At 46.8% G+C, this 26,197-nt stretch overlaps 1 protein-coding gene across 1 annotated transcript in view; it reads left to right on the top strand.

The window, feature by feature from the left end:
* siae (sialic acid acetylesterase) overlaps positions 1–26,197 on the top strand; it is a 69,362-nt gene that overhangs the window by 20,103 nt on the left and 23,062 nt on the right. The window contains exons 4-6 of the mRNA XM_052039686.1: positions 27–201; positions 10,482–10,600; positions 20,828–20,961. Of these exons, the coding sequence (XP_051895646.1) occupies positions 27–201; positions 10,482–10,600; positions 20,828–20,961 (428 nt within the window). The remainder of the gene's footprint in view (positions 1–26; positions 202–10,481; positions 10,601–20,827; positions 20,962–26,197) is intronic.

Raw genomic sequence — 26,197 nt, 5'->3', positions numbered from 1 at the left:
TTAACATTATCTTTATTGAATCCTAGAAATTCTTGGCAAGGGCAATTTCACCTCATTCTCAGCTGTCTGCTGGTTGTTTGGCCGATATCTCTATGACAAGCTACAGTACCCTATTGGGTTGGTAGAGTCGTGCTGGGGAGGCACACCCATTGAGGCATGGTCTTCCCAAAAAGCCCTCAGCAAATGTAACCTTTCTTTCAAGTAAGTTTACAATTTATGACTTTAATTAGTTTGATATTTTTGTTGTATGGTTGCATGGCTGTGAAACCATTTGAAATATATCACTTTTCATTTTTGCAGTGAAGAACATAAGAAAAGTTGGAATGAGGGAGATGATTGATCCAAATCTTTGATAGCATACAATGTCAGACAGGAAACAGCAGCTGGCAACTCACATTGCTTGTGCATCACTTTAAGCAGAATGCTGTGCAGTACCGCACAGTATCTCGTATCCACTTAGGCAGGCCCCAAGCACCTCTATTTGGGGATTACCTCGCGGGCCGGCATCCCCCCTGCTGGCCGATGTCACCACGAGAATAAAAGAAATTGAAGCAGGCACAGACCTTTTTCCCTCTCAAGCCTGCTTCTGTGTGAAGAAATTTCTCCTCATTTGAGTTCTAACTGCGCCCTCATTCTCAGATTGTGATGCCCCAGTTTCAGACTCCATGCCAAGGTGAAACATTCTCCTGTATCTAACATGTTGAGCACTCTAGAAAATAATTTTGCATGTTTCAGTGAGATCACCTCTAATTTTTCTAAACTCTATGGAACAGAGGCCGAGCCTGCTCACTTTCTCCTCGTGTGACAGACCAGCTGTCCCAGAACTAGCCTGGTGAATCTTCACTGCATTCTCTCCAGAGCAAGAAGATCCATTTTTAGGTAAGGGAACCAAAACTATACACAGTCCAGCTGTGGTGTCATCAGAGCCTTGGGTAATTGCAGTAAGTTGATCAGTTTGTGACAGTGTGTATTGTGGAGGGTCGTGGCTGCCACGTGACAACACTGACCTCCATCTGGTCGGATGATAGCTCTGCTCAACACCTGGTCGGAAGACACACCACTGTCAGTCAAGGTTTGGCTCCACCCCTGCCCCTCAGGGCACACCTGACAATTGGTCGCTTTAAACACCTTGGTATCTGGCCTTGGGCGATTGGCCTGCTTGAACTACCTGGGCTGGACCCCCCCAGCCCTCCAGTAGTATAAAGAGTGCCACATGCTTGGTTCTGTCTCTTTTTTTGTCTCCGAGGGATGCTGAGGTAAGCTGTGCGCTGCTTAAAAGAAATTAGTTAGGATATCCCTCTAGCATAGAGCCGTGCCTGCATTGAATCAAAGGGTGGCAGGTATCGTATAGATTGTTCCTTGATTGTTTGTACCCAGTTCGTTGTGTGTGCACATGTGTGTATCTTACCCTTGTTGTGATTCCCCCATGCTCGTCATCACCGGTGCACGTGTGTGTGTTGCCCCTGTTACCTTTTCCCCACGTTTGTCTTTGTAAATAAATCATTTTAACTCCAAAGACTCTGTCCAGAGTCCTTGCCCTTCAAGACCTTTCAAACTTGTTTCACAACATTTGGCGCTGCAAACGGACTCAAAGGTCTTGGCTGAACACAGACGTGGGGAGGGATATTCTGGAACAGGGGCAAGAAAGCCAGTGCAGGCACCGAGGATAGGATTCCTGGGTGGACCGATGAGAGCGAGGGATTTGGCAGCTTGGCCAGCATGCTGGCAGACCACGGTAAGCCAGTGGACTGGGCCAAGCAGTTAGACCCCCGTGATGAGAAACTGGGGCACTACGTGGTTGCCCTCCTCCAGAGGTCGGGGTTCCCTGAGGCCAAAGGGAGTCAAAGGGGTGCCTTCTGACTGCTTGTGTCCCTCCTGAGACGCCAGGTCGGGATTACTGGCCAGATACAGAATACACATCTCCAGAAGGACAAGGAGATAGAGGTGCTCCAGCAGTGGTGCTGAAGGAGGCAGTCCAGGCTGCCCAGACCTGACCCAACGACCTCGAGGCCAGAGGTACCAAGGTCGCCTGCAGGCTGATCCAAATGCAACAGGCGCAGGCAGCCCACCGGTCTGGCTGGCAGCTGGACCCACTCAAAATTCGAGGTGTGGTCCAGCGCGGCGACAAGCTGGATGCATGGCTGGGGGATGGGGATATATGGATGGACACTGATGAGGAGGGGGTGCCCGACGAGCCTGGGTCCCATCATACCCGCCCTCCCCCCTACCCACCCGAACTCCTGCATGCTCGACCAGTCACCACGCAGTCCCAGGTCTGCCACAGAGGGGAGGGGAGTCAGGATGAGGGCCCCACGGGAAAGTGCCCGTGGTCCCTCCGAGACCACGGAGACCTGGGATTTCTCAGCCAAGGAGCTGACCCAACTGGCAGATCAGTACCGCCAGCAGCCGGGCGAGCACCTGGCCGCATGGCTGCTCTGACTGTGGGATAAGGGGCCCCAACATGAGCCTCTCTCACCAGGAAGCGAGCGCCCTGGGGAGCTTGTCCGACCAGCAGGGTGTTAACAATGCCCTACAGGCGCCACAGGAAGGGATCGGGAACGGCACTACCCTGTGGGATCGGGTAGTGACTGCCGTGAGGGTCCGGTACCCTACCCTGCTCGAGTGGGATTTATACGGGCGACCGCAATGGAGCACTGTCAGTGAGGGCACCGGGGTCATTAGGGAGTGGGCGCTGGTAACTGGCATTTACGAGGGATCTCGCGATCGCTACTCTTTAGAAAATACCAGGGTGACCAGCGTGCTAATGGAATACCTGGTCACCACTGTGCACCCCGATTTGAGGCCAGTGGTCCTGCCCCTCATGGGACCGGCTAATGGGAAGACCGTGCGGGACGCCATCACCCTCCTGGAAGGGCTAGAGTTCTTGCAGCGGGGGAAGCCCACCCAGGTCCGTAGGGCGAAGACGAGGGCTGGAGACACAACCCCTCGTTTTACGCTCAAACAGCTATTCTTGGACCTGCTGCGTGCAGGGGTGGACAGTGCCAGCATAGATGGGATCCCGGCCTCTGCCATCTACGTGTTCTGGAAAGAGCATTGCGGAGGAACATCTGGCCAGGGGAAAACCCACAACCACCCTGGGATCAAGCCCGACACAGGGTGCCCCCAACCTCCGGACCACGCAGGCTGCCCCCGACGACACTGCCTCTGTCCCTCCCCCACTCGAAGCAGTCTCTCCTGCCCTCAAGGCTGAGCTCCGGGACCTGCTGAGACAGGAAATAGCCCATCTCCGCCAGCAGGAACATTCACCCATGGTGTGGCAGACCCCCACCCCCATCCCACAGGATGAAGGCCAGGGGTCCCGGCACATTTGTTCCACCGCCCTCTCCTGCCCGGGAGACCTGAGGCCATATATACCTGTTGCTGTACATTGGGGAGGGGGGAACCTCATCGACACGGGTGCCCAACACACCATCATCCCAGGTAACCCCACTGGGTGGAAAGGGACACAGATGCTAATAGGGGGGTTGGGGGGGGGGGGGGTTCCCTTTTACCTGCGAGGGAAGTTACGATCCGCATGGCCATTGGGAACCAACCTCCTCGACCCGTAACTGTTTTAATAGCAGCCTCGCCTGAGTACATCCTAGGGATCAATGTCTTAAAGGGACAGTCCCTTCATACTAACCGGGGCAAGTTTACATTTGGGGTTGCGGGGCTACAGTGGTAGTTGGGGCAGCCAAATGGGAACCATTTGTTGTTCCCCCTCCCTCCAATTTCGTCTGTAGCCGACAGTACAGAGTGCCGGCGGGGGACACAGAGATATCACTGAGGCCATTGCAGGGCGCCCAGACAAGCCTTGGCATGCAGTGGTGGATTTAGATATTCATAGCCCCACTATCCGCCACGGCTTAATCTCTCGTAAGAAAGCCACATTCTTATGGGGACCCGAACAACGGGCTGCTTTTGAAACAGCAAAGCAAGCTGTGGAACAAGCACTGCCACCTGCTCCCTGCCAGGCAGGTGTCCCTTTTGAATTGCAGGTCTCGGCCAGTGAGACAGTCGCTGAATGAAGCCTCTGGCAGAAGATCCAAGGGCGCAGAGTCGCTTATGAATTTGCCAGCACCACTAATAAATCAGACTGCTGGATCTGCGTGTGAATCCCATCACACGCCGTTGAAGCTCTGCCACTTACACCGATTCCCCAGGATAATCTTCAAATGAACTGTTTGCACAGACTTTTCGCCCCGGTGGGGTTCGGCATATCTGTTTGGGGAGGACCGAATGGCAGTCCCCCACCACTCCCCTCACCATTGCATCATATTTCATCCAGTGATTCTCGATGGGGTGGGTGTTTCAGAAACTGGTATTTCCCTCCCTACAATTTGACCTCCACCCGAGTCCTGACTCTCAGGGTCATTCCACAGCCCCTGGTCAGGCCTAAGGAATGCTGGTGCAGGCTCCCTAATGAGCACAGGTCCACCCTTTCAGGTGGCCACGGCGATTGTGAGCGAAACTGGTGTCCGGGCGCCTCATTGACTGCCGCCGATGGTGCCGCTAAGCTGGGGGCTCCCTGGACTTTGAATGGAATCTACTGGACTTGTGGCCACTGTGCCTACCCATGGCTCCCCACAAGCTGGTACATTTGCTGCTTTCCAGCGTTGGTGGTGCCCTATATCCACGCCCTAGATGACCTTGGGGAGCACCCGGCATACAGCAGCCACTGGGACAAGAGGACCATCACGGAAGCGGAGAGCTGCACATGTATCCCAGATGAGTTAAGCAGCATCACTCAGCTGCTCACGTTCGGGACTCAGCTAAAATTCAAATAACGAGGGACCAGCTTCTCCAGCACAAGACCTCATGGGGAAACTGGTGGCCGATTGGGTCTCTGGGGGGATGGTGAGCAACTGCTCTCATACTCATTGTCATTGCTATCTGTATATCATGCTGTGCTTGCCAGGTTATTAAGAGCACATCTGCCCTTCACTAGTACTGTATACTGACATATAGTTTTAAGCTTAGAAATAGTGTAATGATTGGTGACTGGTGTGACTTCCGAGGGGTGGATTGTATTGTGGAGGGTCGTGGCTGTCACATGACAACACTGACCCCATCTGGTCAGATGACAGCACTGCTCAACACCTGGTTGGAAGACGCACCACTGTCAATCAAGGTTTTGCTCCACCCCTGCCCCTCAGGGCACACCTGACGATTTGTCGTTTTAAACACCTTGGTATCTGGCCTCGGGCGATTGGCCTGTTTGAACTACCTGGGCTGGACCCTCCAGCAGTATAAAGAGTGCCACATGCTTGGTTCTGTCTCTTTTTTTGTCTCCGAGGGATGCTGAGGTAAGCTGTGCGCTGCTTAAAAGAAATTAGTTAGGATATCCCTCTAGCATAGAGCCGTGCCTGCATTGAATCAAGGGGTTGGCAGGTGTCGTATAGATTGTTCCTTGATTGTTTGTACCCAGTTCGTTGTGTGTGCACGTGTGTGTATCTTACCCTTGTTGTGATCCCCCCATGCTCGTCATCACCGGTGCACGTGTGTGTGTTGCTCCCGTTACCTTTTCCCTGCGTCTGTCTTTGTAAATAAATCATTTTAACATACAAAGAGTGCCGAGAGTCCTTGCCCTTCGAGACCTTTCGAACTTGTTTCACAACACCATGGCAATCCAGGCCTCATCCTATCCACCTCTCCCCACCCTCTCTGCAAATGATTCAGAGGGCAAGTGCTGTGTTAGTCTTTGTAATGAGAGGCTTTGATTACAGAGTATTGCAATTGTGTGGGGTTTTGGTGAGACCACCCCTGGAGTTTTGTGTCCGGTTTTGGTCTTCCACAGTGGAAGTGCAACAAAGAGGGGCAGTGTGCTGGTATAGAGTTGCTTCCTCAGAGCTCCAGTGGCCCAGATTCAAACTGGATCTCTGGTGCTGTCTGCATGGAGTTTGCATGTTCCACATGAGTTTAGAGAACATAAACATTGAGCATTACAGCACAGGAACAGGCCTTTCAGCCCACCACGTCTGTGCTGACCACGATGTCAGATGAAACTACTCCCATCTGCATATTCAAAAACTGCAGTCAAATTCCTATTGGATAGAATTGCAGAGAAGGTTTATTAAATTGATTTTTGAGATGAACAGATTGAAGTATGACAAAAGGTTGGGCAGGCTGGGCCAATACTACTTTGCATTTTGAAGAATGAGGGAGGGATCTCACTGAAACATTTATTTGTACCCTGCAGAGCCCTTGGACTCACTGGACTCGAGATTTGTGATGCTGTACTGGGAACCAAGTGTAAATCCCAGCTCTCCACTGGCTCTCTAACCGCAATGAATTGCCCCACAGCTCGGTGTGAAATAGCGTTGAGCAGATTGGGACAACGGCTGCTGGGGTCTGGCAGCACCTGCCCCAGACCCTAGAGCCTCTTTAGACTGATAGAAGCTGCCTCATTGTTCGGGTGCAGAGCTCTCCAGCTCAAAGACTTCTCTATGGTCACAATTGCAATGATAGTTCCTGGCTACTGTGCTTATTACCACAGAGAAATCTCTAGGCTGGGAAGAGCTGTGCAGTTACACAAAGAAAAGGAGGTTCTATCACACCCAACAAGTGGTGCTGAGGGAGACCATATCCTCTGGGTGGTCTGCCAACATGGAGCATGGTGAGTACGGCGTGAGCATCACACCTCAGCACTGTGTAGCCTGCCAGTCCCCATAGACAGCCTGTCCACTCTAAGTCAGAGGGCAAAACTGGATTGCTGGATATGCATCACGTTCCCAGCACAGTAACACATCTTTATGACGTGATAATGATCCCACTGAACTCTTGCAGGGTTCTGAGGGGGATTGATGGGTGAATGCTGAGGGGATGTTTCTCCTCATTGCAAAATAAGGGGCCCCCCATTTAAGTAGAATTTGAGGGGGAATTTCATCTCTCAGCCGGTGAATGTTTGGAATTCCCTACCCTGGAGAGCTGAGGAAGCAGCCTCATTGAAGGTATTCAGGCAGTGCTAGATGATCATTTAAACTATAATGGAATTGAGGGGTCTGGGGACTGAGGGGGGAAGTGGATGATGAAGCAGGTTTGAAAGGTGTACCGGCCTTTCCCTGCTCTTGTCTTTACGTTCTTCTGCAAAACTCTCCAACCCAACATTCTTCCTGCATGTTGACCAAAACTGTACAGTGTTCCAGCTGTGGATTTTATCCGTTCCTAGCATGATCTCCCTGATCTTGTAATCTCTGCCTCAGATGATAAACACAATTATCTTGCAATGCTTTATTAACCATGTGCCGGTAGATTGGCAGCATTGTCAGCACAGACCTGGTAGGCTGAATGGCCTGTCCATGGTGTGAACCGTTCTTTGTTTAACCATTTTGTCTACCTGTTGTGGATGACTTTGAATGATCTGTGGGCATCCAGTTCAAGATCTTGCCAGCGCTTGCTCAAAAATCCTTGTGGCTTGTTTTTTCTTCCCTGAAGAGTTGGCAACGGAAGTCTGACCTTACAAGGTTGGGAAAGGTTTGGGAATGAAGAGTTGACGAGCCATGAGAGAGAGAGTGCAATAAGTAGCAGAACAAATGTTTGTTAGAGTGACAGGAGGATAGTAGCTGTGATAAATAGTTTATGAACTCTGAAACTGGCTTGTCTGTAGAATGCAGAGGGTTGTGGTGGAGGGAGTGCACTCAGATTGGAGGGATGTGACTAGTGGTGTCCCGCAAGGATCGGTTCTGGGACCTCTGCTGTTTGTGATTTTTATTAATGACTTGGATGAGGGGGTAGAAGGGTGGGTTAGCAAGTTTGCAGATAACACAAAGGTTGATGGTGTTGTGGATAGTGTGGAGGATTGTCGAAGATTGCAGAGGGACATCGATAGGATGCAGAGTTGGGCTGGGAAGTGGCGGATGAAGTTCAGTCTGGAGAAGTGTGAGGTGGTACACTTTGGAAGGACAAACTCCAAGGCGGAGTACAAAGTTAATGGCAGGATTCTGGGGAGTGTGGAGGAGCAGAGGGATCTGGGGGTTCATATCCACAGATCCCTGAAAGTTGCTTCACAGGTGGATAGGGTAGTTAAGAAAGCTTATGGGATGTTAGCTTTCATAAATCATGGGATTGAGTTTAAGAGCCGCGAGGTAATGATGCAGCTTTACAAAACTCTGGTTAGACCACACTTAGAGTACTGTGTCCAGTTCTGGTCGCCTCATTATAGGAAGGATGTGGAAGCATTGGAAAGGGTGCAGAGGAGATTTACCAGGATGCTGCCTGGTTTAGAGAATATGCATTATGAGGAGAGACTAAGGGAGCTAGGGCTTTACTCATTGGAGAGAAGGAGGATGAGAGGAAACATGATAGAGGTGTACAAAATATTAAGAGGAATAGAGTAGACAGCCAGTGCCTCGTTCCCAGGGCACCAATGCTCAATACAAGAGGGCATGGCTTTAAAGTAATGGGTGGGAAGTTCAAGGGAGATATCAGAGGAAGGTTTTTTACCCAGAGAGTGGTTGGGGCATAGAATGCACTGCCTGGGGCAGTGGTGGAGGCAGGTACATTGGTCAAATCAAGAGTGTTAGATAAGCATAAGGAGGAATTTAAAATAGAGGGATATGTGGGAGGAAGGGGTTAGATAGTCTTAGGTGAGGTTTAATGGTTGGCACAACATGGTGGGCTGAAGGGCCTGTATTGTGCTGTACTGTTCTATGGTAACTCAAAAATGAGAAAGGTACAATCACTCTGATGGGATTATACTACACACTCCACCAGTAGCCACTGGGACATTGAGGAACAGATATGCAGGCAGATTAGGGAAAGGTGTAAAACCAACAAGGTTGTTGTCATGGGGGACTTCAACTTCCCAAATATAAACTGGGACCTCCTTAGTGTAAGAGATTTAGATGGGGAAGAATTTGTTAGCTGCATCCAGGAGGGTTTCCTAAATCAGTATGTAGATTCAGTAACGAGAGGAGGGGACGTACTGGACCTTGGTGTTGGGTAACGAGCCTGGCCAGGTGACTGAGCTGTCAGTGGGAGAACAGTTAGGGAACAGTGACCACAACTCCTTAAGATTTAAGATAGCTATAGATAAGGATAAGTATGGACCTTGTGCAAAGTATTAAATTGGAGCAGGGCAAATTACGGGAGCATTAGACAAGAACTAGGGAGAGTTAATTGGGAACAGCTGTTTTTGGGCAAGTTCACACCTGACGTGAAGGGTGTTTAAAGAACAACTGCACAGAGTACAGGACAGGTATGTTCCAGGAAGAAGGAAGATCAAGGATGGCAAGGTGAGAACTTTGGATGTCGAGAGAGGTGGTGAATTTAGTCAAGAAGAAAAAGATACTATGTAAAGCTTAGGAAGCTGGGATCAAACAGAGCCATTGAGGATTATAAAGAAGCCAGAAAGGAACTCGAGAAGGGAATTAGGAAAGCCAGGAGGGGCCATGAAAAGTCTTTAGCAAGTGGGATTAAAGAGAATCCCAAGGCATTCTATACATACGTCAAGAGCAAGAGGATAAGTAGGGAGAGGGTAGGACCACTCAAGGATAAAGGAGGGAACATGTGTTTGGAGGTGGAGGATATGGGTAAGGTCCTAAATGAGTATTTTTCTTCAGTATTTACCAAGGAGAAGGATGTGGAGGATAGGGAGATCAGTGTGGAGCATGATAATATCGTAGGGCATTTTGAGATAAAGGAGGAGGTAGTGTTGGGTCTCTTAAAGAGCATTAAGGTGGATAAATCCCCAGTACCTGATGGGATATACCCCAGTTACTGAGAGAGGCATGTTGCCTACTCTATCTATTGCCTCTCCTAATCTTATAAACCTCTATCAGGTGTCCCCTCAGCCTCCACCGCTCCAGAGAAACAACCCAAGTTTGTCCAATCTATCCTCATAGTACATGCCCTATAATCCAGGCAGCATCTTGGTAAACCTCTTCTGCACACTCTCCAAAGCCTCCACATCCTTCCTATAATGGGGCAACCAGAACTGAATATTTGCCTCCACCCCAGGGCTGAAATGTCTAATACCAGAGGGCATGCATTTAAGGTGAGAGGGGGTAAGTTCGGAGGAGATGTGCAGGGCAAGTATTTTTCACAGAGTTGTGGGTGCCTGGAATGCGCTCTCTGGGGTGGTGGTGGGGGCAAATATGATAGGGATTTCAAGAAAGTCTTAGATAGGCTCATGTATGTGAGGGAAATGGTAGGATATGGATATTGTGTAGGCAGAAGGGATTAGTTTAGTTGGGCACTTTATTACCAATGTAATTGGTTTGGCACAACATTGTGGGCCAACGGGCCTGTTCCTGTGCTGTACTGTTCTATGTTCTTCTTATTTTTTTATTTAAAACTATGAAATAATTTGCAAACATATTACAGTATTGCTGTATTCTTCATGAGATAGGTGGTCGCTGGCAAGTCAGCATTTATTTTCCAAAGGAAAAATAACTCTGAGAATCAGGTGGTGTATCAGCTATGCTCTTGAACTTCTCCAGTTCAGGTTGAATCATGTTGATGACTTATCTGTCACTTTTCAGTGTTACCAATGGCGATCAAAAGCATGAAGCAACTGGACCTCAGGAACCCAGTGTCCTGTGGAATGCAATGATACATCCACTGAAAAGGATGGCTATCAAAGGAACCATCTGGTATCAAGGTAAGCTGTTTTGCTATGCTGAGAAAGATTAGAGTTGGATGTAGTGCAGTAAAGTATCTCTTGGATACGGATGTCGTTAAAGGTATTTCGTCAAAGCACGTCTTCCTGGTTAATTAAAAACAAACTACATAAACGTGACCTAGACAATCAATTGCAGTTTTCAGTGTTACATAACTGAAAATGAACTTTTCCCGGATGAAATGTAATGATCATTTTTGGGCTGTTTCACCTTGCTCTGAAAGTTCAACCAGGCACTTCCTGGTTGTGCAGGTGATGTGGTTCTGGTACCGCGTGTGCACCTGGTGACATCACTAAGATCTCCCAGGTGAGATTCAATCACACTTTCCCAAAGCTCTTGTATTGCTGTTCAGTCACAGATCAAAAGAGATTACTGGTGTCAATGTTGGGACCCTTGTTATTCGTTAGTTATATAAATGATTTGGAAGCGAATGCACAAGGCTTGATCAGTAAATTTGTGGATGACACAAAATTAGGAGGTGTTGTTTATGGTGAAGAAGGTTATCTTAGATTACAGGGGGATCTTGATCAGTTAGGGAAGTGGGCCGAGGAGTGGCAAATGGATTTTAATACAGATAAGTGTGAGGTAATGCATTTTGGAATGTCAGACCAGCGTTGGACTTGTACTGTGAATGGTCAGACATGAGAGTGTAATTGGGGTACTAGGGAGTGTAATGTAACAGAGAGCCCGAGGAGTACAAGTGCATAATTCGTTGATAGTGGTGTCATGGGAAAACAGGGTGGTGAAAAAGGCATTTAGCTTGCTGGCCTTCATCAGTCAGGGCATTGAGTATAGGAGTCGGGACGCTATGTTGCAGTCATATAAGTCGTTGGGAGACCACACTTGGAGCACTGTGTACATTTTTGGTCACCATGTTATAGGAAAGATGTGGCTAAACTGGAAAGAGTTATGAGGATGTTGCCAGGACTGGGGGGGGCCTGAGTTACAGGGAGAGTTGGCCAGGCTGGGTCTTTATTCCTTGGACCGTAGGAGAATGAGTGGCGACCTTATAGATGTTCATAAAATCATGAGAGGCATAGATAAGGTGGATGGTAATAGCTTATTCCCCAAGGTAGGGGAGTCTAAAACTAGGGGGTGTGGATGTAGGCTGAGTGGGGAAAGATCTAAAAGGAACCTGACAGGCAACTTTTTCATGCAGAAGGTGATGAGTAGATGGAAAGAGCTGCAAGAGAAAGTGGTTGAGGCAGGTACAATAGTCTCATTTAAGAAGCACTTGGATAGGTACTCTGGAGGCAGACTGGTCATTGTAAGACTTGTTCTCAATCATCACTCAGGTTCTGCTGAGCCCAGTGACATTTCAGGATGCAAACTTTGCCATTGGCACGCACTTGATGTGCAGCTGCTTTTGATTTTGCCTGAAGATGGAACTGGATCACAAGCCAAGTTTGGAGGCATTAGGCGGGACCTTGCAGAGGTCAACTGGGTGAGACTGTTTACTGGTAAAGGGACGACCGGCAAGTGGGAGACTTTTAAGAGTGTGATATCAAGTGTCCAGGGGCAGCACGTTCCTGCTCGGGTGAATGGGCAAGGCTGGCAAGTTTGGGGAACCCTGGTTGACAAAAGATACTGAGCTCTCGTCAAGAAAAAGGAGGAGGCATAGGCAATCGGAAACAAGCGAATCCCTCAATGACCATAAGAAGTGCAGGAGTGCACTTAAGAGGGAAATCAGTCGGGCAAAAAGAGGGTATGAGATGGATCTGGCAGGCAGGGTTAAGGAAAATCCCAAGAGGTTCTATAGGTATATTAAGAGTAAAAGGGTGGATTGGGCGAGAATAGGTCCCCTTAAAGATCAGCATGGCCATCTGTGTGTGGAGCCACTGGAGATGGGCGAGATTTTTCACGAATATTTTTCATCAGTTTTTACTCTGGAGAAAACAATGGAATTCAAAGAAAAAGGGAAATGAGTGATGTCTTGGACCACACACCAATTACCAGGGAGGAGGTATTGGTAGCCTTAAAGTGCATTAAGGTGGATAAATACCCAGAGCCTGATGAAGTGCATCCTTGGACCATGTGGGGAGCTTGGGAAGAAATTGCAGAGGCCCTTCCAGAGATATTTGCTTCATCCTCAGCCATAGGTGAAGTTCCTGAAGACTGGAGGGTGGCTACCATTGTGGTTTGATGGACAGCACAACATGGTGGGCCGAAGGGCCTGTTTTGTGCTGTATGGTTCTATGGTTTTGGTACCATTGTTTAAGAAGGCAGCAGAGGCGAGCCAGGGAACTACAGGCCAGTCAACCTGACATCACTGGTGGGTAAGTTACTGGAGCAGATTCTAAGGGACAGAATCTACCAGCATTTGGACAGACTAGGTCTAATCAGGAATAGTCAGCACAGCTTTGTACGTGGGATATCGTGTCTGGCAAATCTTTTAGAGTTTCTCAAAGATGTAACTGAGAGGATAGATGAGGGTAGGGCAGTAGACGTTGTCTATGTGGACTTTAGCGTGGACTTTAGCAAGGACTTTGTCAAGGTCCTGCATGGCAGGCTAGTCTGGAAGATAAGATTGCATGGGATCCATGGAGAGATAGCTAATTGGATTCATAAATGGTTCGATGGTAGGAAGCGTGATGGTCAAAGGTTGTTTCTCAGGTTGGAGACCTGTGTCTAGTGCTGTGCCACAGGGATTGGTGCTGGGACCTTTGTTGTTTGTTATTTATATATATGATTTGGATGTACATGTACAGGGCATGGTGAGTAAGTTTGCAGATGACACTAAAATGGGTGGTATCGTAGACAGTGAAGGTGGTTATCAAAAATTACGGGGGGATTTTGATCAACTAGGTAAGTGGGCCGAGGATTGGCAAGTGGCTTTGAATTTGAATGAGTATGAAAAGTTGCCTTTTGGGAGGTCAAACTAGGGTATGATTTATACAGTGAATGGTCGGGCTCTGGGGAGTGTTGTGAAACAGAGGAACCCAGGAGTACAAGTACATAGTTTGCTGAATGCAGTGTCACAGGTAGGGTGGTGAAGAAGGTTTTTGGCATGCTGGCCTTCATCAGTCAGGGCACTGAGTATAGGAGTTTGGATGTTATGTTGTATAAGATGTGGTTGAGACTGCACTTGGAGTATTGTGTACAGTTTTAGTTGCCCTGTGATAGGAAATACATCACTAAACTGGACAGAGTGCAGAGAAGATTTACAAGGAAGCTGCCAGTACGCAAGGCCTGAGTTATAGTGAGAGGTTGGGCAGGTGAGGACTTTAGTCCTTGGGGGGTAGGAGATTAAGGGGTGACTTTATAGAGGTGTATAAAATCATGAGGGGTATAAAATAAGGTGAATGCACACAGTCTTTTTCCCAGGGAAGGGGAACTAAAAACTGGAAGGAATAGGTTTAAGGTGAGAGGTAAAAGATTTAAAAAGGACCCGAGGGGCAACTTCTTCACACAGAGGGAGGTGTGTATGTGGAATGAGCTGTCAGAGAAAGTGGCTGTAGCAGGTACAATAACAACATTCCAAAAATATTTGGATAAGTACATGGATAGGAGGGGTTTAGAAGGATGTGGGCCAAGCACAGGCAAATGGGACTAGCTTGGTGGGCACCATGGTCAGCATGGGTAGTTTCGGTTAAAGCGCCTGTTTCCGCGCTGGATGAAGTGCTGGAAGGGTCACAGGCAAAGACGTGGACCCAGTACGGACACGCGTGCCTGGAAACCCTATGGGAGGAGCATAGAAGGGTGTTGAAGACTTTGTGCTTGTAGGTTGACCAGCTCAACTGCTCTGACAGTGCAGACAGTATACCTGATCTGTACCACTGCTCACTCAGCATTACTGATGTGGCCAAGAATCTCTGCTTTAGGAGAAATGACTTCCTCTTGACTAACATAGAAGGTGGGCCATTGTGATTAGGGGGCCTGTGGATTTGCCAGCATTGCTGTCTTCCTCACAGTTTAGGTTTTTGCTGACTGCATTTGTGGGACTTTGGCCTCTTCAGAATGGTGAGTTCTTCATGAATTGCAAGGAGTTCTGTTTGTAATTTCAGGTCATGGTTGGCCATAGAAGGGTGGGTAGGAAAGCAAAATGTGAGGTGGACGGAGTCTGCAAAGGGATTAAATGGGTTGAGTCGGCAAAAATTGGCTAAACTCATCCCTTCTGCCTACACAATATCCATAGCCCTCCATGCTCTGCACATTTATGTGCCTATCGAAGAGTCTCTTAAAAACCTCTATCTTATTTGCTTCTACCACCACCCCTGGCAGCGCAGTCCAGGCACCCACCACTCTGTGTGTAAACAAAAAACTTCTCCTACACACCTCCTTTGAACTTACCCCCTCTTGCTTAAATGCATGCCCTCTAGTATTGGACATTTTGACCCTGGGAAAAAGATACCGGCTGTCTATCTATGCCTTTCATAATCTTATAAGCTTGTATCAGGTCTCCCCTCAGCTTCCGCCGCTCCAGAGAAAACAACCCAAGTTTGTCCAACCTCTCCTTATATCACATGCTCTCTAATCCAGGCAGCATCCTGGTAAACCTCTTCTGCACCCTCACCAAGCCTCCACATCCTTCCTGTAATGGGGTGATCAGAACTGACTGCGATACTCCAGATGCAGCCTAGCCAGAGTTTTATAAAGCTGCAACATCAATTGCTGACTGGTGAACTCAATGCCTCAACTAGTAAAGGCAAGCATGCTCTACCCCTGTACATCAATGCTTTTAAGGGTTTTGCCATTAACAATGTACCGTCCCTCTATATTTGATCTCCAAAAGTGCAAGACTTCACATTTGGCCGAATTAAACCCCATCTGCCATTTCTCTGCCCATATCTACAATTGATCCATTTCCTGCTCTATCCTTTGGCAATCTTCTACAGCTCCAACTTGTGTCCCTCTCCCTACCTTTTTATTCTGGCTTCAGCCCTCTTCCTTTCCAGTCCTGATGAAGGGTCTCGACCCAAAACGTCGACTGTTTATTTCCCTCCATAGATGCTGCCTGACCTGCTGAGATCCTCCAGCGTTTTGTGTTTGTTACTCCAGGTTCTCTTGTGTCTTTGTAGGGCAGTGGATGTTGTCCATATGGACTTTGACAAGGTCCCTCATGCTAGGCTGATCCAGAAGATTAAGATACGTGGGATCCATTGTGTCCCTGATAGATTGGATTGAAAATTAGCTTGGCCATAGAAGACAGAGGGCAGTGGTGTTATTCTGGCTGGAGATGTGTGATCAGTGGTGTTTCACAGGGGTCAATGCTGGGACCTTAGTTGTTTGTGATCATATATACTGTAAATGATTTGGATGAGAATGAAGATGGGCTGGTTAGTAAGTTTGCAGATGACACAAAAATGAAGAAGGTCCATGACAAATGTCCAGATTACACTCCATCTGCCATTTGGAAGGTCAAATGTAAGGGAAAAGTATACAATAAATTGGCAGGATCCTTTGGAGCATTGATGTACAAAGGGATTTTGACCAAGTCCATAGCTCCCTGAAAGTGGCAACACAAGTTAGATGGGGTGGTAAAGAAGGTGCAAGGCATGCTTGGCTTCATCAGTTGAGGCATTTAGTATGAGCGTCAGGAAGTTATGTTGCAGCTGTATAAAACTTTGGTTAGGCCATGTTTTGGAGTATTGTGTGCAATTCTAGTTGCCCCATTACAGGAAGGATGTGGAGGTTTTGGAGAAGGTGCAGAAGAGGTTAACCAGGATGCTGCCTGGATTAGAGAGCATGTGCTATAAGGAGATACTGGACAAAGTTGGGTTGTTTTCTCTGAAGTGTCATAGGGTAGAGAGTCAGAGTCATTTTCCCAGGGTATAATGTTAAATATTAGAGGGCATAGCTTTAATGTGAGAGGGGAAAAGTGTGGGGAAGTTTTTAGAGATTGGTAGGTGCCTGGAACATGCTGCTAGGGGTGGTGGTGGAAGCAGATGTGATGGTGGTGTTTGAGGCAATTGGACAGGGAATGGAAGGATATGGATCATGCGCAGGCAGATAGGTTTAGTTTTAATTTGGCATCCTGGTTGGCACAGACCTTTTCGGTTGAAGTATCTGTTCCTGTGCTGCACTGTTCTGTGTTCTAGCCATAAAAGGTATCAAGGGATAGGGGCGAGAATGGGAATATATTTTGGAAAGAGAATCAGCCATAATAGTATTGAATGACAGAGGAAGCTTGAGGGGCTGAATGGTCTACCTCTGCTTTAATTGTCCTATTGCTATGTCTGCTATAGGGTGGAAGCCAAGTGATCCTGAAGGACCCTTGCTGATGGTGCTGACTTAGGGAAGAGGATGGTCACTCCCTGACTGACTGAGTGTTTCCAGCATTCTCATTTCCTTCAAATCCCAGCAACCTGGTGTTTTGTAGCTCACATTTCCATCATTGTTTTTATTCCTTTCCTCTTGTTCTATACGGTATCCTGTCCGGATAGATCCCACCAATACTGCACCCATGCAGTTCAGTGACAGACTTGTGCCAACTATCGCAAAAAACAAACTGCTGGAAGAACTCAGCTGGTCAAGCAGCATCTGTGAAGACAAAGCAATGGTCGACATTTCAGGTCGAGATCCTGCATCAGGATAGTGTGTAGAGGGAAGAGAGCCAGTTTAAAGGGGTGAGAGGGAGGGGTGAGACAGAGACTGGTGGGTGATAGGTGGAACCAGATAAGGGAGAGATGATGGGCAGATGGAGCCAGCTGGGGGGAGGGTGACGGGTCTCGGTAACAGGTGGAGGGATGGCAAAGGTAAACAAAGGGAGAGACACCCTGGGCAGACTGGGGGGAGCAGGACACCTGAAATTAGAAAATTTCAATGTTCATGCCATTGGGTTGTTGGCTACTTAAGCAGAATGAGGTGCTGCTCATCTAGTTTGCTTTTGGTCTCGGTGGCAGTGGAGAAAGCCGAGGACAGACAGGTTGGGGTGGGAATGGGAAGCGGAGTTGAAATGATATGCAACAGAAAACTCAAGATGGCTATTGTGGACAGAGGGCAGGTGCTCGGCAAATCAGTCACCCAGGCTGTGCTTGGTCTCGCGGATGTAGAGGAGGCCACATCGAGAGCATCTAATATAATAGATGAGGTCGGAGGAGACGTATGTGGGTCTCTCCCTCGGATGGATGGGCTTTTTGTGGCACTGGATGGTGGTGAGGGAGGTGGTGTAGGGGCAGGTGGTTACAGGGGAGAGTGCCAGGGGGTGGGGAGGGGTGGTTTAGTGGGATGAGCCGACAGAGTAATGAAGCGAGTGATCCCTGTAGAGAACAAAGAGCAGAGAGGGAAGATGTAACTGCTGGTGGGATCTGAGGTGACTGATGAGGTCAACGTGAGACCTGCAGACTCACCCACCAACAGGGCAGAAGATGCTTGGCAGGGTGAGTTGGGGGCAGTTTGTGAGGTGGTTGCTCCTTCTGCTATTTGTGTTGGGTTTCCATGTACTCCAGATACATGGACTCAAATCCACCTCAGACCACGAACTGTTGCAAGTTTTCCAAGGAGGCTTTGAGAACATTCTTGAATCTTTTCCTCTGGTATGTTCCCAATGCATTCTCAAGGGCCATTACAGATGGGAAGTAAGTGGCTTGCCCTTGTCACCCAGATCTAGCAATGTGGCATTTGTCCATGGATATTATACCCCAGTGGTATTGTGTGCCCACCAGTACATTGCTGCTGTGTTTTACAGTGACTGGCTCTGCCTACCTGATCTCTTCTCGTGATAGCTCAGAATAAAGTGTTTGTTTCAGGAGTCTTGTGTTGAGTATGTGAATGACATAGCCTATCCACTGGAATCAACTGTGTGTAATTAGTGCCTCAGTGCTGAGGGCGTTGCCTGGGAGACGAGCCTGATTTACTCGGAGGATTTGGTACAGATGGTGTTGGTGGTACGTCTCCAGTGCTTTGGGGTACCTGCTCAGAAGCAGATCAAAGGACACGATCACTGCTCCCTGGTAGACCTGTACCCCAGCTGGGCGGCACAGTAGTGCAGTAGGAAGTGCTGTTGCCTCACAGCTCTAGGGAGTTAGATTTTCTTGTGATAGCTGGGGTTTCCCTTGCTCCGATTCCCTCCACATGCCAAAGGTGTGCTGGTCAGTTAATAAGCTGCTGTATATACCTTAGTAGGGGAGTTGATGGGGCTTGATTTGACCACTCAGTCAGGAGAAACATACTCCCTGCATCTAGCCTGGCAAACCTCTCACCAGGTTTGTAAGTTTTGATGAGAGCATATGGTTTGCACATTTAACTCCTTAATCTCGTTCTTTAGTTTTCCTTACTTTTCCATTGATCTGATGTTTATCTAACGTGTTAACTGTTGAGGTTCCAGTGTTTATCCCAGATAATGCATGTTTTCCTCTTCTGTCAGTAAAAACCTGCATTTCTGTCTGAACCTTGTGGCATCAGCTGCTTGGCTAATAACAGCCCTAGTTACTGACTCGTACATCCTCTGCACACTGTCTTCGAGTATTTGTAAACTAGATATATTCACCAATACTGATACACCTTGTGCTGTGCATTATCATACAACTGAACGATAACCTTGTTTTGAGTTGTTTTTGGGCAGAATTGTCCCTGAAGTTGCGGTGTCCTGCAGTGGAGGTGCAGTGACTTGGTCTGTGGATCTCCTGTTGTAGTGGTGAGCAGGTGCACAGTTTGAAAGAATCCAGTTACATCCTGAGTTTGTATTGCTTCTCAGCATTCTCATCTGTGAGTGGTCACAGTCTTTTTTCCCAGGATATGGGAGTCTAGAACTAGAGGTTTAAGGTGAATGGGGAAAGATTTAAAGGGGGCAAGTTTTTCACGCGGAGGGTAGTGTATATTTGGAATGAGCTGCCAGAGGAACTAGTGGAGGTTTTGTTACCCCTTCGGTCTCTGTTTAGATGAGCCAATTTTTAATCCTTCAGTTCTGTTTTCTCTCCCCCTCCTTTCTTAAATCGTGGGATCACACTTATTGCCGTCCAATCCACAGCAACGTTCCAGAACCTGTCAAACTTTGGAAGATGACTGGAGCACTCACTAACTGTAAAACCACCTCCTTCAAAGTTGCGTAGTGACTGACTGTTCCCACCAGTACTTACCCAGACAGCCAGTTCTATTTATTCATTGGGTCAAAATGACACACAAAGGCCAGTATTTATTGCTTACACAGAATTGTCTGTGACAAAGTGGTAGTGAGCTGCCTTTTTGAAATGTGTTCAGGATGGTGTTGGGGGTCAGTTCAGGATGCATGTGTATTGGCCATGGGAATCGCTGTGGCCACAATTGGTTTTCTGGAGGACTGGCTTCAGAAGCCATTTGTAGGCACTTCTCAGGAGCAGTTCAGAGCTGAGGGTGAGATGATAAAAATAGATTTCAAAACAATTCTAAAGTTATAACAGAGCTCTTTGAAATAATTAAAACATTAATCAAAACAAATAACTTGATTAAAGGAGCCCACGGTAACAGGCATTGCTGACAAATCTTGAAACTTCCAGGAATATTTAGTCACACACAGAGGTCTTGCATTGGCCAACATTTAAAGTTGGATATTCCAGCTATTCCTTTCAAAAATCTGAGCCCGTGTTTTGAGGTATGTTTTGGGTGATGGAAACATTGTTCGGGTGGAGGGTGGGAAAGGCTTATTTTTGGGAGCTGTCCAGGTATGATGGCTGTGGGCGGGGGAGCATTGCCTTCAGGCTCTGTACTGAGGAACGATATGTGGTGGGGAGCATTGTGTACAACAGCCTGTGGGATTGGGCATTATGTTCAGGAGAGGATCTTTGGAAAGAAGGGCAGACGTTCTGTTTACGAAAGGCAGAGCTGTGACTTGCATTGAATAAGTTGCTCATCCAGGCCGGTAGAGGTTTAACCGTGTCTAAATGCAGTGGGCAATGGGAGCTTAAAATAAAAATTGGATGTGATGTAAATGCTCCGCAGCATTTGTGGAGAGAGCAAAGTTTCACGTAGATGGCCCTCCACCGAAATGGGAAGATGAGAAGCATCTGTTCCTTTATCCCTGTGCCCCCCTTTCCTATTATTTGGGGAATGTTTATATGTTTCCTGTCATTTAGTTCCTTGATGATGATTGGGTGCTGATGTATTAGATTAAGTGCTGTGGTGGTTTTTTTTAATTCCACATCCATAATTCATCTTTCACTAACAAAATCAAAGTTCCTATTAAAGAATGGTGAAACTGAGTTACATAGCTTTGGCTGAATGGTAAAACTAACACAGACATTACCCGTACTGTGTTCCATGGCTGAGCTTGGCTTCCTGTGGTTTCCTTGTAGGCGAAGCAAACACAGCCTGGCATAACGCTGAATACAACTGCACCTTTCCAGCTATGATTGAGGACTGGAGGAAAGCTTTTCATCAAGGGTCTGAAGGTTCTACAGAAATTGACTTTCCTTTTGGGTTTGTCCAGGTAACTTAAGATATTAATCTGATTTTATGCTAACTCCGATCTCCAAATTGCAGCCAGAATTTTTTAAGCTTCTTATTACTGGCTGCATCTTCATAAGGTACATCTTCTTGGCTCGTTATGAATCATTGAATGTTTAGAGCACCGGAGGAGACCACTGTGTCCTGGCTGGCCCTCTACCAGTCCCAGGTTGTACTCAGTATTGGTGCATAAGTGATCATGGCAGAAAACACTCTGGGTTGTGCAGCAGCCTGAGAACAGATGCTTTGGGTAGTGCAGTACTCCTTCGGTAATGCCCCTCCAGTAATCCAGCGCTTCCATCAGGGAAGGGCCTCCTTAGTTATACTTTTCTAACAATGCAGTGTGATGTGTCCAGTAGCCTTCCAACAACACAGTACTTCATCATACAGACCCTCCAAAACCTTACAACACTGTGGCTCTGACCCTCTCAGTGCAGCATTCCGTCACCTGTGTACCTTCATATCACACCTTCCCAGGATTGTCTTTTCAACAGTGCTGCTCTTCCACTGGTATCCAGTGGTTGTCACTGAGCCAGTATCCAGTGACTGGACTATTGCTCTGGAGACATGAGTTTGAATCCCATCCTGTAATTATGGTTTAAAATTCAATTAATTAAGTAAATAAGGAATTAAAAAGCTAGAATTGGTGGTGGTTACCATGAAACTAAATTGTTGCAGAAATCAGAATGGTTGGCTTAAGGGAGTGAAATCTGCCCCATAGGCAACTTTAAACCCATGTAATGTGATTAACTTTTAACCACTTAAAGTAGATCACTGTGCTCGGAGGATTTTGGGTGTAGACAATAAATGCCGGCGTGGCCATCAATGAGCATCTCCTATACATGAATAATAAGAAGCCCCTCTACCATTGGCTTCTGATGGTGCTTCTTTACTAATATCCCTCTGATGGTGCAGCACTCCTTTAGGACAGTGCCTCAAACAGTTAATTCTCTAGCACTGTACAATAGGAATAGGTCACCAGGCCCCTCAAGCCTTCCCTGACATTCAATAGGACCATGGCTGACTTATGGTGGCCTCAACTCCTCTTCTGTGCCAGCACTGCTATCTGGGATTACCAGCTGGCACGTCTGAAATATTGTAATAGCATCATACAGCACAGAAACAGGCCCTTTGGCCCATCTAAGTGAATTCCATTTGCTCACATTTAGCCCATATCCCTCTAAACAATGTGTCTGTTTAACTGTCTTTTAAATGTTGTTAATGAACCTGCCTCAGCCACTTCCTCTGGCAGCTCGTTCCATATACTGACCACTCTCTGGGTGAAAAAGTTGCCCCATGGGTTCCTACTATATCTTTCCCCTCTCATGTTAAACCTCTGCCCTCTAGTTCTTGATTCCCAACTGTAGGAAAAATACTGTGCATTCACCCTATCTGTGCCCCTCGTGATTTTCTATGCCTCTATAAGATCACCCTCATGCTCTCACGCTCAATGAATAAAGTCTTAGTCTGCTCGATCTCCCTCTATAATTCAGTCCCTTGAGTCCCAGCAACATCCTCCTAAATCTTCTCTGCACTCTCTCCAGCTTAGTGGCATCTTTCCTTTAGCAGGGTGACCAAAAATGAACACAATATTCCAAATGTGGCCTCACCGATACCTTGTACGACTGCGACTTAATGTCCCAACTTCTATACTCATTGCCCCCACTGATGAAGGCCAGAGTGCCAAAAGCTGCCTTCACCACCCTGTCTACCTGTTTTTTTAATGGGATGGATGGGGTGCTGGTGGGAACTGTTCTCATAAAAATGTAATAACATGTAAATTAGTTGGTTACCCCAACATCAACTGAAATCAATTTGAATAATTGGTCTGAGTACATTATTGCTCACCCAAGGCATATGGGAAATTTCAATATTTCTATAATGTGATTGCAGAGTGAACAAGGAGCTGTTCCCCAAAGGGGAATTTATTGTGGAGACAAATTTTGTTCATTAAAATTATTTTGTATTAGAAATGAAAATCATTCCTGTTTATGGAATGGCATCAAAACTTGTATAGCTTCCGTCTCACTTGGAATTCAGCATCAAGTACCAAGTCTGTTGGAACCCACCTTTGCAATTCCATAAACTTTGCCTTCTTGGGAACCCACCTCTTTCCTGGCTCCAATCACACTTGTGTTACACTTGGCTTTTGTTCCAGAGGTGACATCAGTGTCCTCTGAATCATGTTGAGCAAGATAATCTTCCTAACATTTAATTGCTATAATTTTAACATGCAGGGTTGTCACTGACATAACAGGGTAGATTTCCTGCATCAACGTTCTGCAGAAATCTGTTGTCATACAATCGGAGTCACACTGCGTGAAAACTGGCCATTCGGCCCATGGCAACCAGTGGGCACCCACTGCCCAGCACTTGGCCTGCATCCATTGTACCTGGGTGATACGAGTGCTCGTCTCGGCACTTCTTGAATGCTGTCAGCGACTCTGTTCCACCACTCTCAGGCAGTGCATTCCAGGTACTCACTGGGTCACCCTTGCAGTTGCAAACTCTCTACTGAGGCCACACTCGGGGGCCGATCCTGAGGGAATAAGGCTCGGAGTGCAGAAGGTGCAAAAGCAATGGTGTGGACGGGAGAGGAGGGTGAGCCAAGCAGTTCTAAAACCTGAAATGTCTTATAAGAGTGAGATTTGTGAGCAGGTCCACAGAGAGAGTGCTGAGAGCTGGTCTCGGAGTCTTAAAACAGATATGCCAAGCAATAGTGAAAGATGTGTGGTCTAATTATCATTCATTTCCTACCCAGCTTGTAATTCTGACGGTGCTGCCTGACCTGCTGAATGTTTCCAGTGTTTTCTTTTAATTTCAGGTTTCCAGCACTTGCAGTGATTTAATTTTTCAGATCATGTGATTAGTCATATGACAGCAAATGCTGCATTGCCTGTAATCTTTTTATGACAAATCAAGAATCTTAATTCTGCAATAGTCAGATGCCCTGAAGCCATGGCATCATTAAAACATCTTTCACAGCAACCCGGAGACCAAAAAAAACTGAATGTAACTGATGACTGGCGGTGTGTCAGTGGCAAAGGTTGCAGGCAGTTGTCCTTCAGACAATGCACCTTCACTAGAGAAACCAAGGACCGCAGATGCTGGAATCTAGATGAAAAACACAGTGATGCTGGAGGAACTCAGCAGGCCAGACAGCATCTGTGGAGAAAAACAGCATCACATCTTCGCTAGTCTTGGTGTGTATAATGTGGAAGTGGTGGTTTCAGGCAGGCATGATGAGGACGTAGTGATCCCTTACAGCATTCCCTTCGTAGTGCCTTTTCGTGCAGCACTGACAGTGTGACACGCTCTTAGTACTGCTAGTGCAGCAGTTCTTTCAGTACCACGTGAATGTGAGGCACTCCTGCTGGAGGGAGACGTACCCGTAACTTTTCACTTTGTGGGAATGAGAATATGTAGTTGTTTACTTATAATTATCTGTAATCATAAAAACCTCAACTAAGGTTGGGACCTAGAAATTCCTTCTCGTATTCCTTCTCAAAATTGCTCTAATGCCAGGATTTTCATTGGCACTGGGACATTGTTCCTTCCCCCCCTCCCCCCACCAAAACAATGATGTCAACAACTGTGTTGCTCTGCAGCTTTACCTCTCGCTCTGCACACTGCTCACACTTGGACTGAGCCGTCCTTGCAAGCTCATCAACTTTCCTACACGCCACACTGACTGCCAACTATTGGTTGTCAAGGAGCTGGATCATAGGCATTGGAAGTCACAGGTCTCCATGCAGACCCTTTGGGGGGTGGGGGGGGGTAGGTGGTTAACATTTACGGCTCTTCACCCATGACCTCAGTGTTTATAGGAGCCCATGCTCCATGTTTGCACAGGTTAGGCTTCAGCAAGACGGACATTGCTGAGATTTGTAACTTCTGCAGCCTCAAATACAGGCCTTGCTGCATTGCGCATTGAGATAAAGACCCTGGTCACAATCAACTTCTTCATTTCAGGATCTTTCCAGATTCCTGCCATTGATTTACACTCACTACAGTACTAGGGAAGTCACCCGAGCTCTATACTCAAGGAGGGAACACTGTCTTGGTTTCCTGCAGCTCAAGGAATGGGCAGTGCATGGATTCAACTTGTGTAGTAACACTCTTTACACAGACACCTCTGGCAACCTCTTGCCAGGAGAGCTTGGCTGTGCACCTTCAGGGTCTCCTCAGCACAAAAAATGCCTCCTCTCGAGGTCCATCCTCTCCCTCCCTTCACTGAAGCATACATTCTCGCTGAATCACTCTCCAGCAGCTGAATCATTGGAAATAACAGTGGGATCATCTAATTATTTCAAACTTTAACAAGTGTGGACCAATCTGATCAATCTTTCCTGATATGATAAGCTCTTCATCCAGGAATCAAACTGGTGAGCTTTCTCCAGTATAAATGTAGCCCTCCCAAATGTGGTGTACTGTAGGTTGTAGCAAGACTTCCCTACATTTATATCCATTTGCCACCTTAATAACTACATGATGTACTTGTTAAATTTGTGTCTCATGTAGGAGGCCCCCAGCTCCTTTTGTACACTCACATCGTGTCGTCTCTTTCCTTTTTCTCTTTCAATCTTTTTATTAGTTTTCAAATTAATACAGATTAATATATCAATGTTTATACATGTAATACAAAGAGATCAAGAGAACAATCATGACATGGATAATCATAAAGAACAATAGAGTATAAGAAAAAATCTGTAGATCCAATGATCTGTTAGTGAATGAACATAATATAAAAGAAAAAGATTTATTATAAAATATATAAAAAAAACAAAACAATAAGAAAAATTATAAACAATATATCAAACCAAACTAAACTAAAGAAAAAAATTAAAAAGAAAACAAAAAAAAACTGGACTAAAATTTCTCAGTAGAAACAGAGCAATATTATGTCGTCAACTCCGTTCCTCTAAATTGAAAGGTTATTATAAGGGGATCTATATCATGTGAAAATATTGAATAAATGGACTCCAAACTTCCTCAAATTTAAGCGAAGGATCAACAGTACCACTCCTAATTTTTTCCAAGTTTAAACATGATATAGTTTGAGAGAACCATTGAAAAGTAGTGGGGGGTATTGGATCCTTCCATTTAAGCAAAATGGATCGTTTGGCCATTAATGTAACAAAGGCAATCTTATGGTTAGTGGAAGCAGATAAATGGCCAGATTCGATCCTTGGTAATCCAAAAATTGCAGTGATAGGATG

The sequence above is a fragment of the Pristis pectinata genome, chromosome 27 (genome assembly GCF_009764475.1).
Source record: "Pristis pectinata isolate sPriPec2 chromosome 27, sPriPec2.1.pri, whole genome shotgun sequence".
Lineage (NCBI taxonomy): Eukaryota > Metazoa > Chordata > Chondrichthyes > Rhinopristiformes > Pristidae > Pristis > Pristis pectinata.
The sequence above is the reverse complement of the archived record's forward strand: the minus strand, read 5'-3'. Positions and strand labels throughout refer to the sequence as shown.